This window comes from Diadema antillarum, unplaced genomic scaffold, assembly GCF_040938485.1.
Source record: "Diadema antillarum isolate AM-2024a unplaced genomic scaffold, OU_Dant_1.0 scf00000038, whole genome shotgun sequence".
Lineage (NCBI taxonomy): Eukaryota > Metazoa > Echinodermata > Echinoidea > Diadematoida > Diadematidae > Diadema > Diadema antillarum.
Genome location: NW_027270927.1, coordinates 899,033 through 918,341, shown reverse-complemented (window position 1 = coordinate 918,341; position 19,309 = coordinate 899,033). Strand labels below are relative to the sequence as shown.

Below are 19,309 nucleotides of genomic sequence, written 5' to 3'. Positions count from 1 at the left end.
TGAGTATTGTTGCCATGGTAGTTACCAATGGATGGCAAAGTTACCATAATTGTAACTTTTATGCAACGGACCTCAGGAGTTTCTGTGTATTCCATGATGAATACAAATGGAAACAAATCTGGCTGTTATCACTTTGATGTCTTACACCCTCAAATTGACTGTACCTCGCAAAGAAAAAAAGGGAACTCTGCATATTTTCTACTTTCTAGCAATTGTGAAAACAGAACTTGACGTCCCTCTCTCAGAAAACATGGTCATTGTACTGTATTATCCTTTATGTTTGTATACCTTGTAAAAGGAGGGAATATGTACTTTCCACAACAAATTCAATTTTGCATGGAATTCCCTGTTTCTTTATATTGTTGTCTATGCATTATGTCACAAACTTTTGCAGTCAACATATCCACTGATAATGCTGTTATACAGGCAAAATGACATCCCCCAAAAATGGGAGATATGCAGTGTACACTGGACTCCTGTCATAACGAAGTCTTTGGGACCGGCAGTTTTCTTTTGGTTGTATCGAATTTTGTTATAACCGAACAGGTCAACAATAAGAAAACATAGAACTGATAATGTTGGGGCCTGAATTTTTACTTTGTCGAGTAAAAGTTTTGTTATAGCCGTGTTCGTTTGAACGGGAAAGCACTGTATTCGAAATAATAATAGCCCAACTTTTGCTGTTTCACACAAAAACTTTGTATGACTTGAAGTGCAGTGGAAAGATGAGTGCCATGTTCCTGATGTGGAAATGTAAAATTGCATACCAGCGTTATGTCTAAAACTGTGTGCTACATGCAACTTATTTGGGGTTCACAGAATGTAGCTCATTATTAAGAGCTCCTCTTTATTCTTTATGACCAATAGTTTCGTCACAATGACCTGGAACGGAGGAGGAGGCGGGAATTGAAGGACCGCTACAACGATCTTGGTAAAATGCTAGAGAGCGAAGTGAATACAGCCAAGATAGCAATCCTGAAGAAGGTAATGATCTCACTCATTCTACCCTTTGCCAATGATTAAAGGTAGAGGCAAGTGATGCTCCACTATCAAGTCGCTCATTGAATATGCATAAGGACTGGTCAAGAAATGTTTACTGAGAAAATAGGAAATTTTGAGATGTCATATCTTCCTTATTTCTCATCCATTTTTTGTTTTAATTTTTAAAACTTTTTATAGGGAATTATTTTTATCTCTCTCTCTCTCTCTCTCTCTTTTGGAGTTTATTCATTTTTGGTGTGGATTTCCTCATTAATAACTTGTGTTCAAGACCGGAGATTTTTATTCATTTTTTTTATTTTTTATTTTATTTTATTTTATTTATTTATTTTTTTTTTTTTTTTTGGGGGGGGGGGGGGAGGAGGCTGAGCCATCCACCACATGATTGTGATGAAAATGGGCACACATGTTGCCTGCGATGTAATCTGCAAAATTGTGATGGTGATTTTTCCAAAAGATTTCATTTATGCAAATTTATGCTAATTTTTCATGTTTTCATGAAATCACAAATTGCTACAAATCACTAAACTAGAAAAGCATTCGTGAGAGCACAGACCTCCACCAAGCAGCTACTTTCCACCAATCATCTTGCTCTTCCATAGAGATCAGTGATTTCCACTCATACGTATGCATGTTGAAAAATTGCCCGATTTCCCAGTGTAGAAGCCTTTGTTATGTCATAAGCCCTCAGCTGCTCAGCGCGCCTAGCACTTTAGTTTCCTGCAAGTGTCATCCAGATCTGTGCACAACTTTTTGAGTTATTTTGCACAAGGACAACCAAACAAACAAACAAACAGTAATAGAAACATCACCCCCTCCCTTGGCGGAGGTAATAATGATCCTAAAAGGTGTATATTTTGTGTACATATTCTTTCTAGTGTTCTTTAAGCCAATGTAAGTGAAAAGATTGTGTTATCAAGAATAATTTCTTGACTATTTCATTGTTCCTTGAATGTACTACTTTATTCTGTTTTGTTTTTACATTTTTTTATTGTTACTTTTTAATGAAATTTGTAACCGACATTATTCTTAGCAGGAAAATATCCACCTTGTCCATCTTGTGTCAATTTTAGGACAATGTGATGCCACCTTGAAGGGCTGTCTTCTAAATTCAGTAATGGTACTTGTAAAGAGATGGCTGAGTACTCCATGCTTATCAGGACCATTACCTGACAGATTTATTTACCAGTGTTGATAGAAACAGAAAGAAGTGTTCAAAATCACTGGCAATCACTGTGTATTTTTACCACTCTGCATTGTGAGTCATTTGAAATGTCCATGGCAGTTAACAGCTTTTCATATTTTTGCCTGTCCTCTCCCACAAGGCTGTCGAAGAGATCCGAAGATTGCAGAAAACAACCAAAGAGTTGAAGAGGAGGAAAGAGACTCTTGAAAATAAGCAGTTTTCTCTCATCCAAATCCGAGACACTCTTCTAAGTAAGTACATGACTTGGTGCTTCCAATGAACATTCTCCTCTTGCCCTGCAGCTAAATAGTGTACATGTATGTGCTAGAATTAACATGTGATTAAAATAAGTAGGCTGATTATGTTAGTTTTGTTGTTTCGATTCCTCCCCCATCTATCAGTCCATATGTCCCAGAATCTTATTTATATAATTATACAAGATAAAATCATGTTATGGGTTATTGGAATACTTCTGACAGGTATGCTACAAAGGATGAAGATGCATTGTACAGATATTGGGGGATGATTTCCTCTTGGTCAAAGGTAAACAAATCACTGAACTTCGGCAATAAACATTTTTCTGCCTTCTGGAAAGGTCATGTGGAAATACAAATTGGCAAAAAGATGGTGATCTAAATAGTGGTACATATAAGAGACTTTGGTCTAACATTGAAATCAAAGGTCAAATCAGTTTGGTGGAGATTTCATCTTCCAGCCTTACAATGTACCTTTATCTCTTAATGTCTGTTGTTTGTGGGAGAAAGGATTGATGAATACAGTGATATTTCATGAAATGAAAGGAAATGGGTCAAAGCTCCTTCAAGTAAAGAAAAACGTATCATATCCCAGCTTTAACCTGCGGTAGAAATGTCTGATTCTAACATGAATGATTGAAATCTTTGAGATACAAAAATTATTGCAGAAAGACTGCCTTCAGTAGTGGCTTAGCATTATCACTTGTGCATGTGCATCACAAAACCAACAAAAAATTTGCATCACTTGATTTCATGTGAGGACTTAAAAAAGGTAGAATAAGTCAACTAAGTCAATCTTGAGTTTTTCATATTTTCTGAAAGAGCTCTTCTGCATTTTTCTTAACCCTAACTAGGCCGGGCTATTTAGGTAGTTTATAGAGCCGGGGGGGGGGGGCCTCCCAGGCCCCCCCTCCAGATCTCGACCGCGCGATCGCGACGAAAATTGGCACACACATTGCCTATGATGTAATCTAAAATACCATGAAGTTAATTTTTCAAAAAATTATCATTTATGCTAAATTATGCTATGTAATTTATGCATAATGATGCATGAAATCAGACTGTTTGGTATAAATCACAAAATAAAGCTCAAAACAGGCACATTTTTTGTGTAAATATTCTTTTTAGTGCCCTTAGCGAATGTAATGAAAAAAATTGTGATATCAGAAAAAATTCTTAAGTATTTTATTATTTTTTTGAATTTCTTATGTATTTCTTCGTTTTTCAACTTTATGTTTTTCATTGTTTTTTCGATGAAATTTGTTCGCGACATCGCTCCAAACAAGAAAATATGTTATTCATTGATTTTAATCAATAAAACACCCAAATGATTATGCTTTTATGAAATTTGCCTGCAAGCACAGTTTGCATTGAAATTGTACACGAATTCACGTTTTTGAGCAATTTTTGGTCTGACATGCATGTACATATTTATGCGTAACTTCGGAACCGCGCACCCGGGCGTCGCAAATTTGATGTCAAAAGATGCGCGAGACTCGAAAGAAAAAAGTCATGAAACGTCGCGGCGATAGCTTTTTGCGATTGCGATACATCGCGCGGAACGTCGAGGGGGGGCCTCAGAGGCCCCCCCGGCCTAGTTAGGGTTAAGTTTGGGAATACAAAGCAAATGGGAAAGTGTTTTCAGCAGTTTTTTCTACAACCCCATTTTGGGGAATAGTGTTATAAGCTAGGAAGCCCCTTTTCATTTGATAAAATCCTTCACACACTCTTCACATTCAACCCTAAGAACTTTTGAAAGGATGCTTCGAAAGTTGGCATTAATCATGGACAGAAAGTGTTAGAGAGCACGCTCAATTTCAGCTTAATTTGATGATCCCTTCATTGTTGCTGCTACGCTGGTTTAGATTCTGTTTATTGTCCCATACGTTACACAGCTGACACAGCCTAGTAAAGATCAAGTGCTTGAATAAGCCAGTTGTACTTCAGAGCCTCTTGTTTAAGTTCACACTTTTCCAGAGTGTGTGCTTTCTTTCCAGTATCTAGACGTGTCAGGAGAGTCTCAAATACATTATTTTTAAAGCTTAAAATCTGCTCTTTGAGAATCTACCCTTAACTTGAAAATCCATTTCTGGCAACCTTTTGTTGGTTTTGTAATGCACTGTCAAACTTAATACTCCTCATGATGTCTTTGGTGTGTATAATGATTGTTCCATTCGAAAAAATCTTAGATCATATTAAACAGCATGCCTACCGGGTGTGGATTTTCCTCTGCTTGTGTCCTCAGGTAAAAATGCCATGGATTTAGGCACTGTAGCTTCACATATGGCGCTAGACATCATCAAGCAGTGTGATGATCACAAACAGCAGGCTGCCGCAGTGAAGGATATCATAACTTCTTGTGACACTCGCACAACGTTCCAGTCGAAGAAATCAAAAAGGTCTCCAGCCAAACGCATTTCTCCATTCCGTCATCGGTTGAGTGAAAGCCCTGCACAAAGTTCTCCAAGGGCCTCCACCACATCTCACAGGAAGAGAAGTCCTGACAAAATTCTGGCCGAGTATGCATCTGCAAAGATTCGCAAAGTTGACCAAGGGGCGGCAAGCTTCTGGTACGACAGCGACAGCTCTGAAGACCCTCTACCCATTGAATGCTACGTGTCCAGCAGTGATGACATGGAGGACCACGAGCAGGATCCATTCTTCTTCCCAGATGAAGAGGGGCAGTACAGCGATGACGGCTTTATCTCCGACAGCGGCAACGAGGATAATGTCATGGAGGGAGCAAACACCAACACGGTCTTGAATTCTGACAGTGAGCCAGAATACATGGAGGAAAGTGCCACTAGGTCACAGAAAGAGGTCGTCCCCTCTAATATAATTCCACTGAATGACGGAGTCACATCTGAAGATAAGACAGACCTTGTTACAATGAAGAAGATGGACTCTTCTTTCAGGCATCATACTGGAAGTGACACAGTCAGAGAAATCACAGAGATAGAAGTGGTTGATAGTGACAGTGATGTTGAACTTGTCAAAGAATCTTCAAGTAATGACAGGAAGAAATGCAAAACTGCAGCTCCAAAACAAGTTTCTTCTGGCACCCTGTCAACAAGTGTCCAAAAGCGGAGCACACAGAACCAGGAAAACATAGCTTTACCACCCAAAATGAATCTTGCCACCAGTGAGCCATCCACACCGTCAAGGAGAGTCCAAAAGAGGAGCACACAGAACCAGGAGAACATAGCATTACCACCCAAAATGAATCCTGCCACCAGTGAGCCATCCACACCGTCAAGGAGAGTCCAAAAGAGGAGCACACAGAACCAGGAGAACATAGCATTACCACCCAAAATGAATCTTGCCACCAGTGAGCCATCCACACCGTCAACGAGTGTCCAAAAGAGGAGCACGCAGAACCAGGAAAACATCGCGTTACCACCCAAAATGAATCCTGTCACCAGTGAGCCATCCACACCGTCAACGAGTGTCCAAAAGAGGAGCACACAGATCCAGGAAAACATCGCGTTACCACCCAAAATGAATCTTGCCACCAGTGAGCCATCCACACCGTCAACGAGTGTCCAAAAGAGGAGCACGCAGAACCAGGAAAACATCGCGTTACCAAAAATGAATCCTGTCACCAGTGAGCCATCCACACCGTCAACGAGTGTCCAAAAGAGGAGCACGCAGAACCAGGAAAACATCGCGTTACCACCCAAAATGAATCCTGTCACCAGTGAGCCATCCACACCGTCAACGAGTGTCCAAAAGAGGAGCACACAGATCCAGGAAAACATCGCGTTACCACCCAAAATGAATCCTGTCACCAGTGAGCCATCCACAAAACAATCTGATAGCGCTTCTCTCACATTGTTGCCAGAGAATGCCCCAGATAGTGTGCCCAGTCAGCCATCGACCAGTACTGCTGAAACTAAACATGTCCAAGGGGAGCAGACTCTCCCTATTCCAGATAAGAGGAGACCGCTGATACATGTCATAGATGAAATTGTCCAGCGATTGAAAAGGAGCACCACTTCCGCTAACATTAAGGAAAAGAAACCCTTTGAGGAAAAGAAATCCATTGAGGAAAAGAAATCCATTGAGGAAAAGAAACCCATTGAGGAAAGGAAACACATTGAGGAAAAGAAATCCATTGAGGAAAAGAAACCCATTGAGGAAAAGAAATCCATTGAGGAAAAGAAATCCATTGAGGAAAAGAAACACATTGAGGAAAAGAAACACATTGAGGAAAAGAAATCCATTGAGGAAAAGAAATCCATTGAGGAAAAGAAACCCATTGAGGAAAAGAAATCCATTGAGGGAAAGAAATCCATTGAGGGAAAGAAATCCATTGAGGAAAAGAAACCCATTGAGGAAAAGAAACCCATTGAGGAAAAGAAATCCATTGAGGAAAAGAAACACATTGAGGAAAAGAAACACATTGAGGAAAAGAAATCCATTGAGGAAAAGAAACACATTGAGGAAAAGAAATCCGTTGAGGAAAAGAAATCCATTGAGGAAAAGAAACACATTGAGGAAAAGAAACACATTGAGGAAAAGAAACTCATTGAGGAAAAGAAATCTATTGAGGAAAAGAAAGCCATTGAGGAAAAGAAACACATTGAGGAAAAGAAAGCCATTGACAGACAGCCAGAAGCTGATTGTGTGCAGACTCCAGTGAAGAGGAAACGGGAGAAGATAGATTGCCGGAAGAAGAAGAAGCTGAAGGTGAATCAGACAGAGGCAGCTCATACAGAATTAAAGGACTTTGCACGAAGCGGTGCCCTTGCTGACTTGATTTCAAGTGTTAAGAATCGTGTTTGGCCTGTAGGTTGGAACAACGACAGTGGTCCAGATAGCGATGACAGTGAGGACAGTGATTCTGAACCGGAGGAAGATGATGAAGAGGAGGATAGCAAAGATGAGATGCAAGATGATGATGATGAGATGCAAGATGATGATGATGATAATGATGATGATGATGAGGAAGAGGAAGAAGAGGAGGAGGAAGAGGCAGAGGAAGAGATGGCGAACAGTGAAGAGGCAGAGGGTGATGATGATGCAGTGGACAATGCTGTAGGGTCTGAGCAGGGCAGAACAGATATTACAATGCAACAACTTGACACAACGAGCAACAAAAGCATTGCCACATTGCCATCAACCACCAGTGAAGAAAAAGGAAAGGTATGCCAGGATGGTGCAGCATCAACACAATCCTCGAGTGATGCAATTGCGCAGACAGGTGTGCCTGACCCAACTTCATCTGATGTAGGACAAACAAAAGCAATGTCGAAGTCTGTGGCACTAGAGAAGGCAGCTATGCTGAGAGATAATACCAAAACTGATTCTGTAGCCAGATGTCAAAGTCAGGAATCCCCCACAGAGGATGTGGCCACTTCTTCCAGCAAAGAGAGCCCCAACAAATCGTCAAGACTTACAGAGGACTCTTTTGGAAGTGAGACTTGCAGTGTCAATCAAGGGAACTGTCTCGGTTCAGAACAGGGTGCTGCGGGGCAGTCGTTGAAAAAGGGCAACAACCCTTCTGAGGAGATGGATGAGGACATTTCGTTCTTGGATGTGGAGAAGAACTCGGATGGGACGCTCAACGTCGTCCTCAAGGGGGACTACGATAATGAGAAGTTGGACGAGTTGTTTGAGAAGCCGGGAATCATGGATTATCTGATGTCCGCAGCTGCCAGGAAGCAGTAAGATGGCATCTTATGGTTCGTTAATGAACTTGACTGAAGTAGATTAAATTCTATATGCCATCTGCTGCCATATTTTTTGTTTCTGTTTCCCCTTTTTTGCTGGTTGCGTCCTTGACACCAGCAATCGTCAAATGATATACCTAGCAGAGCATAATTATTTGCATACTCTGAATTTGAAAAAAATTGCATATTAAAGCTGCAATTCATTCTACATCATTTGATGTATATGAGGTGGCATCATGTCGGTTGGGATGGCACAAAGGTGGGAATGGCATATATCTTCTCCACAGTCTTAAAACTATTATCTTGGCATTCAGGAGAAAAAAGAATTTTGCATAATACATGTATTTCAAATATTCTGCAGGGCTGATCTTTAATCTTTAATACTCAAATAGTTTGCTTTACTCCATTGTGTACCGTAGCTGACATGTTTGAAATGTGAAGTATGCCTGGTTCAGAAACATTCATTTTGAAGTTTTGAAAGCTTTACAATCTCTTCCTGTACTCCTTGCAAGTTATGCACAGTTACTTTATGTGTGCATAATATGACTTGATATCTGGCACATACAAAATAAATTTCCAATGCAATTTGTCGTGGTACATAATGTAATACCCATTACATGAAATTATTGTTTGCTTGCAACTAATGGCTAGCTTATCCTTTGATAGCTGTTTCTATGCTACAATGGATATACGACAATGCTCTGACAATATTTTTTTTTCCCTCAAATTATAGATCATGCTTAACAATCCAGTGTAAAACTTGTAACAAGCATCTGATTTCCAGTGCTACATAAAAGAGACAAGGCAGTTGATACTTATGATCATTGGAGCCTTTGAACAAGCACTATTTAAAAATGACTTTTGAATACTATGCAAATTATATTCTTCTCATGACAATGAAGGCAGTTTTTTAAAAGAAATTTGAAATTCTGGCAGTAAAGTATAGATAAATTCCCCCAGCATATTGCAAGAGTCACTCTAAAGATTTCCTCAGAATTATGAGATTAAACAAGATTTAGATAGAATCTAAAATTGAAGTTCAGTCAAAATTCTACAAAGGACTTTAGCCTAGGAATCATGGCATTCTCTGATTGATGGCGCAGTCATGATTTGATATTCGGCTAGCAAAAGGATATAATGGTACAGTAACTGTATTTTGAACAAAATGATGCATTGTTGACTCCAGGGGTTCAGCTCCTTTTCTTCAGAGCAAAATCCATAGAATAGGTCCAACAATCATGTGTCACAGTAAGAAAAATGTTGGATCATAATAAAGTACATGTATTTGATTGGATTGAGCATTTGTTAATATCTTTCTGCTCTTTTACATCATTGTGCAGAATCAGTCCACTGTATACCTCTTTATCTCTTCCTGTTGCTGAATGTGATGTACACTGTATTTTTGTTCAGAAATACAGAGTTGAAATTGATTTGTAGAATGAAGAAAACTATTTCTTTAAAATCACTTCGGATGTTATCATGGAAACCAAGTACAATGTAACAAGATATCCTAAAGAGTGAGAAATTTACTTCATTATACAAGTGTACTAAGTTTCATTTTTTATCAGATTTCTTTGTTGTTTTAACAGCACATCTTTAAATTGATGTCTAGTACAAGTGTACAAGTACTTGTTTATGGATATTCATATGTCCTTGTGTACCAGTGTTCAGAAGGCAAGTACGTATGAGAATGTAGTTAAACAGTGGTGACTCCCTTCCATAGCTTTTTGAAATATCTGAAAGGATCGATCAGAGGTCTATCAAAGTAATGGAATGTACAAGAATTATGCTTTGCCTGGAATTGTGTTTATTTCATGAAGGTATTGAATTGACAGATTCCCATCTGTAGTTGAGAGCTTAAATGCACTAATTGCTACACAAGTCTAGAAGAAATTGCAAACTTGGAGTAGACATTGAATGATTTCTCAGTACATGTACAAGGACTGTCAATTTATTTCTGCTAGGTCCTTCTTTGTATCGTCCCACTGCATGGTATTTGCAAGTTGATTGTTGAAGCCTATTTTCACTCGTATTTGATCAAAAATGGACAGACATTGTACTCGAGAATCTGGTGTCATACTGTGCTGAAAATAATGAACTTGTCACCATATATCCAAGTATATCGTAAGGTACATTTTGCAGGGGTTAGAATTATGAGATCTCTGAGGATATCGGGGAAAAGTGTAAACATGAATTCTATTGCTTGTAATGCGTACCCTTGATTATCATGAAGTTTTTAGGGACAGTCTAATTAGTGTATATTCAGATTTTCCTGGAGTTGTACACTTACATGCATTTTATCATACCTGGCATACACATTCCGATCCTTACACCTCTGCAGTCATGGTTGCAAAAGTCAAACTAAGTTTTGAAACAAATACATGTATGTTAATTGTTGTACATGTATAGAGACTTTGTGGCTAAAGTCTGCTGGACCCTTCATGCATAGAGTACAGTTAAAAGTGTTTAAATCTGAATGATAACTGCTCACTTTCAGTATTGTTGAGAGCAAAGATGGCGAGTTAGAGTAATAAAGCAGGCAGTACATTTGAAGGGTTTGTTTGCAAAAACCGATAAGTCCATTTTTTAAGATTTTGAAGTACGGTCTCTGTAATAAAGTACAAAATAATACCTTTTAAATGATATATTGGTCACTACATATAAAGATACATTTCTGAAGTTATGGTCAAAAGAAGCGAAAATTTCCGTATAATTCTCTTTATTTTTCTTGACCTTTAATCGCAAATATCTCCATTTGGCAAATATGGACTTATCGGTTTTTGCGAACAAACTCTTTATTTAATCTTTTCCAGTCCTCTTCTCTTTAAAATGTTATATTGATTTGAATCCCTCATAAGCCAAATTTCTCTATGTCAAAGCTATTTCTCAGTCTGAATAGATTCGACTTAGGCAAGGCAGACTGTATTTTATTCTGATGTACATTATGATACCGTTTGATGACACACAGCCATATTTGGAGAGACTAAATACAGTGCACTCCCGTTATAACAAATGCAGTTATAACAAAATTTCGGTTACAATGAAGTAGAAATTCAAACCGCAACATTATCAGTTCAATATTTTTTATTGTTTGTTCGGTTGTAACGAACTTTCGATATAACGAAGGAAAAATGCCGATCCCGAGGACTTTGTTAAATTAAACGGGAGTCCACTGTACTACATACCCATGGTGTGGGCTTCAGCCTGTTATTCAAATTTTTTTGCCTTACCACAGACAATTGCACCAGGGAGGCTAGCTGGAAATACTGGTGGCTCAAATGTTACCAAAATTTGTTTGTTTTTGTCATTTCACTGCCAAATGTGTGTACGATTATATTTATCAAATTTTTTTGTAAGACAGAATTAAATGTCTACAATGCTTCTGTCATGAAGTTACTCTATAGAACTAACCAGACAAGATTGTGTAAAAAGATTGTATAGCACAGAATAGTAGAACCTTGTTATGATGAAGTCTGATACAGCAAAATGCCTGATGTAATGAGGTGATTTTGCATTTTCTCTTTTGACTTTTGTCTTTTATCCTTGAGTGATGCAGGTAGAAGGAGATACCTGACATAGGGAAATTTCTGTGACCCCATGCAACTCTTGGTTCCTCTTATTACTGTCATGAAAGAGATATACTTGAGCTATGAATGTGTCATTGTGTGACCATGCATATATTCAGCTTGTGGTTATTGATTACATGTTTGTAAATATTATGTATGTACAAATTGTATACACATGTTTGTAATACACTTGTACAGTTTTTTTTTTACCCTAGCCAACAACTCAGCAAAGCTGGACGTTATGTGAACATTGAATACCATGACATTAAAGTGTTAGTTTATGTTTTTCAGTTTTTGTGGAAACAACAGAAGAAAAATATTGTCATGAATCATTTTTCTTCACACTGAGGTTACCAAACACTGTCGCTTATGGATATATTGTAGCTGGTTCAAAAGACATTTATGACAAAGTCTATAGTGTGATAACAAGCTTCTTCACAATTGCCAATATTAATTTTGTGAATGATGATCGAGCAAGTATCAAAGCCTGACAGCTAGTTTCTGTTAGTTGATATGATCCAATATCCTGTGGTGTGCTCCTTTCCTTTCCTTTACACTGCAAAATGTCTTCTTCAGTCGTGTAACAGTTGGAATTGTATACATGTACATGAGTTTTGCCAACAGATCAACAAGATCTGAAGTTGTTAGATGCGATGCTGGCATTGTAACATCCAAAATCATAGAGAGAGAGAAGGTGTGTGTTTTTATTATGCAATTATGTGATAACATGCATATTGTATGTTTGATTGTTCGTCTTTCCATTCTTTTTCAAAGCACATGCCGTTCCAGTCATGGTGATCGGAAAAGAGCATAATGGCAGATAATATAGATTCTCCTGTTATATCTCCGTTAGTGTTTCACTATCATGGATTATACTGAATTACATCCATCTTTGTTTTTTCTTGTATATCTGTTCATTTGTAAACTTCATTATTGACATTGAATTGTCATTTCCTTCTGTACTTCAAAGTATTGCATTTGCAAGACATTTTTTCCAGTATTGTATTTCATATGTGTCCTGATGAAAGAAGAGATGTATTATATGGTATCTGCCCATGTAAATTATGTGGCAGTAATTCTGATGTAAATATGTTCTTAATAAAAGGCTAAACTCCATCACTCCCTCTGTGTGTACTCTATTCAAAGGGTTTAGTGCATCCTTATAGGTAGAGGAATGAAAATGGTATAGTTTTGATTGAGATGTGGTATTCATTTTTCTGCTTTGTGAGATGATGAGAAACATGAAATATGAAAGAGCTTATGATTCTAAGAGGAGTTCAAAGGTATGTTTGTTTGTTTGTTTGTTTGTTTGTTTGTTGTCCCCGCCGAACGAGTTCGAGCAGGGGACTATGAAACGGGCTCCGTACGTGTGTGTGTCCGTCCGTGTGTCCGTCCGTCCGTCCGTCCGTGTGTGCGTCCGTGTGTGATCAAAATGTTCAAAATGCTACTCCTTCGCCATTTCTAACCCGATTTTGATTCTGTTTGCTTTATATGATAGTACTACATAGGAGCTTTGAAATTTCTATACAGAATTTCAATTGTGACCTTTGACCTTGACCTTTGACCTATATTGTACATTTTGCTTCAAAATGCTACTCCTTCGCCATTTGTAACCCGATTTTGATTCTGTTTGCTTTATATGATGGCACTAGGTGAGGGCTTCAAAACTTCTACACAGAATTTTGACCTTTGACTTCTTTGACCTATGACCTTGATTTTTGACCTATATTGTACATTTTGCTACAAAATGCTACTCCTTCGCCATTTGTAACCCGATTTCAATTCCGTTTGCTTTAAGTGATGGCACTAGGTGAGGGCTTCAAAACTTCTACACAGAATTTTGACCTTTGACTTCTTTGACCTTTGACCTTGATTTTTGACCTGTATTGTACATTGCCTACAAAATGCTACTCCTTCACCATTTCTAACCCGATTTTGATTCTGTTTACTTTATGTGATGGCACTAGGTGAGGGCTTCAAAACTTGTACACAGAATTTTGACCTTTGACTTCTTTGACCTTTGACCTTGATTTTTGACCTATATTGTACATTTTGCTACAAAATGCTACTCCTTTGCCATTTGTAACCCGATTTCAATTCCGTTTGCTTTAAGTGATGGCACTAGGTGAGGGCTTCAAAACTTCTACACAGAATTTTGACCTTTGACCTTTGACCTTGATTTTTTTACCTATATTGTACATTGGCTACAAAATGCTACTCCTTCGCCATTTCTAACCCGATTTCGATTCCGTTTGCTTTATGTGATGGCACTAGGTGAGGGCTTCAAAACTTCTACATAGAATTTTGACCTTTGACTTCTTTGACCTTTGACCTTCATCTTTTTACCTATATTGTACATTTTGCTACTAAATGCTACTTCCGGCGGGGACATATATTACGTACCGCGTAATTTCTACTTTTCCTTGTTTTGGATGAAAATTGGTTTTGAAACTGCAGAGATATCCAAAAACAGAGATGTCCTAATAAAAGGTGGGACACAAGTTTTATTAGGATGTCTTTGCTTTACTTTGTTTTCTTTATACAGTGGACTCCCGTTATAACGAAGTCCTCGGGACCAGCAATTTTCTTTCATTATAACCGAATGAATAAACAATAAAAAACAAAGGATAATGTTGCGACTTGAATTTTATTTCATTGTAACCGGAATTTCATTAGAACTGTGTTCATTATAACGGGAGTGCACTGTATCTTTGCAATTTAAAAAACGATTTTCGTGCATAATATATATATATATATATATATATATATATATACATTGTATATATGTATAATTTATAATATATATATATATATATATATATATATACACTCATGACTGTATATACAGTGTAATATGTGTACATGTATGTATTGAAAGAAATTAGACTTGAGGCAGACGTTGCTCTCGATCTTGTTCTCTTAATCATTTAATGTATACGTATATGTGTATATACATAATATATACAGCATGTATGTTTATGTGTATATGTACATAAAATATAGGCTACATGTACTTTGAATTCCCTGTAGAATTGTGTGATCTTTCATATTTCATAGGTATAGCTTCTCATTATTTCTCAAAAAGTTAAGATCTGAATTGCAAATCCCAACCAAAACTATACCATCCCTTTAAAGGCACACGAGTCCTGAACTCAATGAGGGCGCTCTTGGATGTGTTACCATCATTTTCATCGTCATTATGAAGATAATTACAAAATTATTTGTGAGATCGCAACTGCTGATCTGTATAACTCCGCAAACTCATTGTATCGAAAAAGAAAAAAACAGGGACTCGAACCTGTCGTACAATGTAGTCTAGTATACGGCTTTCCTTGCCGCGACACTACCACCCTGTCATGGTTGCCGGCAGTGAGGAGGACAAATTGATGAAAATTCACACTTAACCTTCACCCATCTGGTTAATGAATCTCTGGCTTTCATTAATACCTTGTCCGCCTTGGGCTGCTTAACATAAGTTACATACATACAAATATAACAATTTCGGAATTTCGGAGCTTGGGTGTTCCAAATTCATCGTGTCACTGACGGCAACCAGGGATGGCCTGGTGATAGTGTCGCTGCCCGGAAAGCAGTAGCTGACAGGTTCGAGTCCCATGATTCTTTTTTTTTCTGACATTACAAATCAGCTGCTGCGATCTTAACAAATTTAATTTTTAGGGGGAGACAAATTGAAGAAAATTCACACCTCAACCTTCACCCCCTAATTGATATTCTCTTGCTTTCATTTGAAGTGAAGCTAGTCATCACGCGATTCTGTTAATCAATTGACTGTAATGTGCCTATTACACATACACGCAAGTTTCTACGACAACATTAATAATAATATGGATAGCAAGCAAACTGTCGTTCAAGAATCTGTGTGCAGTATAGATGGAACTACGTGGATAGCTATTAGCAATGGCCGAATCAAAAGACAGATTTATTTTGTACCAATAAGCCATGCCAGTTCGGGGTTAACTCATGGGCACATGGGTACAAAATGACCTTTCTTCTTTCTCCTCTGATTCGGCACTCCACTAGTTTCAAGCGAAAGAAGGCATATAGTCCATGGGCCAGGCCAGATATTGGTACCACCTGAGGTGGCAAAACCTTTTTGGTGTCATTTTGTTTGTCGGGCATAGATACGCTTATCAAGCTATGATAGCATTTCCAAATGAGTAGCTTAGTCATAATAAATGAATTTTTAACCAATTTGTTCTCGTTGTTATATCCCTATACTTCTGAATTGAAACTAACCGCTATACAAAGAAGAGCACTGTCTTCTGTATGTTCACATGTGTTCTGTTGTAAACGCGGTGCGCTTGGTCTTTCTTCAAGGCAGCGAAGGGAATATCCAAAGGTTATGATGTCCACAGCGCTTAGTCTTTATTCAAGACGGCGAAGGGAATATCCAAAGCTTATGATACAGTGTATATCCTTTTATCTAAAAACAACAACTACAACAAAGCAATTCCTCGTGAATTTTACCGTATTTTTCAACTATTTATCATTTTCCGGTGAAAACGTTACGGTGAAAACGCTAACACCACGCCAAAGTCGCTTTATTTCCATCCAACAATAACAGATAATGCAAAAACAATGTACCGGTACACTATACAATACATTATGATAGATAATATTGTAAATGAACAGAGTGATTTTTGTTTAAAACTGATGTATTTGTTGAGAGGGTGGTATAAAAACAGTAGATAATCCCTTTTATTAGGAACTTTAGATATGATAACGGTACATTGGTCTAGATAAAGACTAAGTGCACTGCGTGACAAACAGCTGGGGACATCATAACCCTATGGATATTCCTTTCGCTGCCTTGAATAAAGACGAAGCACACCGCGTTTACAACAGTATGGAAGCAGGAGCCCGTCAAAAACACGGATATACGTCGCGTAGTAATTCGAATTGCTACGCGACGTAAATAATTACGTCGCGTCGTTATTCGAATTACTACGCGTCGTAATTCGAATTACTACGCGACGTAATTATTTACGTCGCGTAGTAATTCGAATTGCTACGCGACGTAATTCCGAATTACTGCTCAACGACTTAACGTCACGACATTTAATGAATTAGTGTCATGTTGTAATTCCTAATGCTACGCAACGTAAATAATTACGTTGCGTAGTAATTCCAATTACGACGCGACGCAAATAATTATGTAGTGTTGTAAATAATTACAACGCGACGCAATTCCGAATTACTGCTCAACGACTAACGCAGCGAATTAACGTAGCGACGTTAAATCAACCAATGAAAACGTTCGTTATTTGCTCAGTGATGCATCACGGTGCGCGTGCCAAAGGGCTAGACACTCATTTCCTACAGCATGTTTGTCAGTACAGAGTACTTGGTTAGCTGGTATACCTTACATACATATATTTCTGATGCAATGTAGGCCCAATAATTTAGGTTATAAACATTTCATAGGATTGTACTGTCAACGGAATGGCATATGGCTCGCTGTATACTAGTAGCAGGGAGGTGGAAAGGAACTTCCACCACCCTGCTGTATAGTCAGTCAGCTCCGGTTTTCACCAGCACGCAGTGAGCGGATATTGCATGCGCTTCACTTTACGAACGATCCCATTGGTTGATTTAACGTCGCTACATTAATTCACTGCGTTAGTCGTTGAGCAGTAATTCGGAATTACGTCGTGTTGTAATTATTTACAACACAGCGTAATTATTTGCGTCGCATCGTAATTGGAATTACTACGCGACGTAATTATTTACGTTGTGTAGGACTGGGAATTACAACATGACACTAATTCATTTTATGTCGTGACGTTAAGTCGTTGAGCAGTAATTCGGAATTACGTCGCGTAGCAATTCGAATTACTACGCGACGTAAATAATTACGTCGCGTAGTAATTCGAATTACGACGCGACGTAATTATTTACGTCGCGACGTAATTATTTACGTCGCGTAGTAATTCGAATTGCTACGCGACGTATATCCATGTTTTTGACGGGCTCCTGCTTCCATACAACAGAACACCTGTGGACATACGGAAGACAGCGCTCTTCTTTGTATAGCGGTTAGTTTCGATTCAGAAGTATAGGGATATAAAAACGAGACCAAATTGGTTAAAAATTCATTTATTATGACTAAGCTACTCATTTGGAAATGCTATCATAGCTTGACAAGCATATCTATGACCGACAAACAAAATGACACCAAAAGGTTTTGCCACCTTAGGTGGTACCAATAACCCATTTTTCGGGTCTTGGCCCATGGACTAATAAGCTCGCCCAATTTATTTATGGAATTCATCAGTCATGTTCAAACAAAGGATGAACTTGCGTAGACCAGGAGACCAGATGATCCTTCCATTGGCATTTTGGAAAGCATCCATTTCATTATTTTGCATTGAATGTATTAAACGATATTGTCAGATACCGCTTTTGCTGTCAGGTGGATGTGCTGGCAAGCACCACTTTTAAGGATCACTTGAATAATCATTATATCACAGATGATGAATTTAAAAACCAACATGCTCTGGTGGTACAGATGACCTTTTTCTGCTCATGCTCAAAGTGGAACCCCGAGCTGGCTTATTCGTGTTATTGTGTCTTTCGTCAGATGCGTCCATGCTACACCGCCCTCCTTAATTCTTGGTCAATTCCATTTGACTCTCATTTTCAGCTATTTTCATAGTCTTACCGGAGAGGAGACGTCGTCTTAGCGTTCGCGTCGCAGATCTACACTGCCCTACTTTGGCAAAAGGAAGCAAGTGACATACCATCCGAATTTGAGTTATTGATATTTTCATAATTCACATAATGAGCAGCCTCTTCTTCCAGGCCAAATTTTATGCAGAAAAAAGTCTTATTAAGAGATATGTTAAATAAGACATCATGATAGTCCATTGACGTCAGTGTAAATGACAGACATATTTTGCTCTTTTACGAGAATGTCACTTGCTTCCTTTTTGCCAAAGTAGGGCAGTACAGTTCGCCAAGATTAGCCCTACATATAGTTACAAGTACAAATTCAAATTGACCAAGGTGATGTTATTGACTCACAAATCTCCCGCTGACCTATACACAAATCTGTACTCACTTCTTCTTCTTTTTTTTTCTTCTTTTTTTGTGACGCGATCTTGTCGATCTGAATAAGATGTATCATTCACATTTTGTAGTCTTGTAATAACCCTAGTTAGCAATATCAAGATGTTTTTACGTGGAGAGAGGTTGTGGTTGTGTGATCATAATTGACCAAAATATGCATGATCTCAATACAAAATTGTATAGATAGTGTATCTTTACATACAAACCAAAATGAAAATTGTGAGATGATGGCATACTTAATCATCTTCTCCATTATCTGCTGGTATGTGTTTGTTGCTTGTGTATGCCTATATGTGTATGTGATTATACATTGTATATAATTCATTATGTAGCTGCAATTATTTATACCGTAATATATAATAGAAAGAGAGATGGAAAAACTCGTTGCACAGTTAAAATAATTAATGAACCATAAAATTACTGTATGTGTTAGGGTTTGTTCAATGTTTATCGTATAGATTTCATTGTCTTCTTAAACTCCTAATTCCAAATTCCCAAGAGAGCTCAATTTTATGACAAACACTTAATAATGTTTGCCTTTCT

General features: G+C 38.1%; 1 protein-coding gene across 1 annotated transcript in view; it reads left to right on the top strand.

The window, feature by feature from the left end:
- The window catches only part of LOC139709577 (uncharacterized), a 33,799-nt gene extending 25,552 nt beyond the window's left edge, over window positions 1-8,247 (top strand). Inside the window, exons 5-9 of the mRNA XM_071621536.1 lie at window positions 868-984; window positions 2,325-2,436; window positions 4,685-6,393; window positions 6,871-7,128; window positions 7,393-8,247. Of these exons, the coding sequence (XP_071477637.1) occupies window positions 868-984; window positions 2,325-2,436; window positions 4,685-6,393; window positions 6,871-7,128; window positions 7,393-8,109 (2,913 nt within the window). The 3' untranslated portion in view covers window positions 8,110-8,247. The remainder of the gene's footprint in view (window positions 1-867; window positions 985-2,324; window positions 2,437-4,684; window positions 6,394-6,870; window positions 7,129-7,392) is intronic.
- The last annotated feature ends 11,062 nt before the right edge of the window (window positions 8,248-19,309 follow it).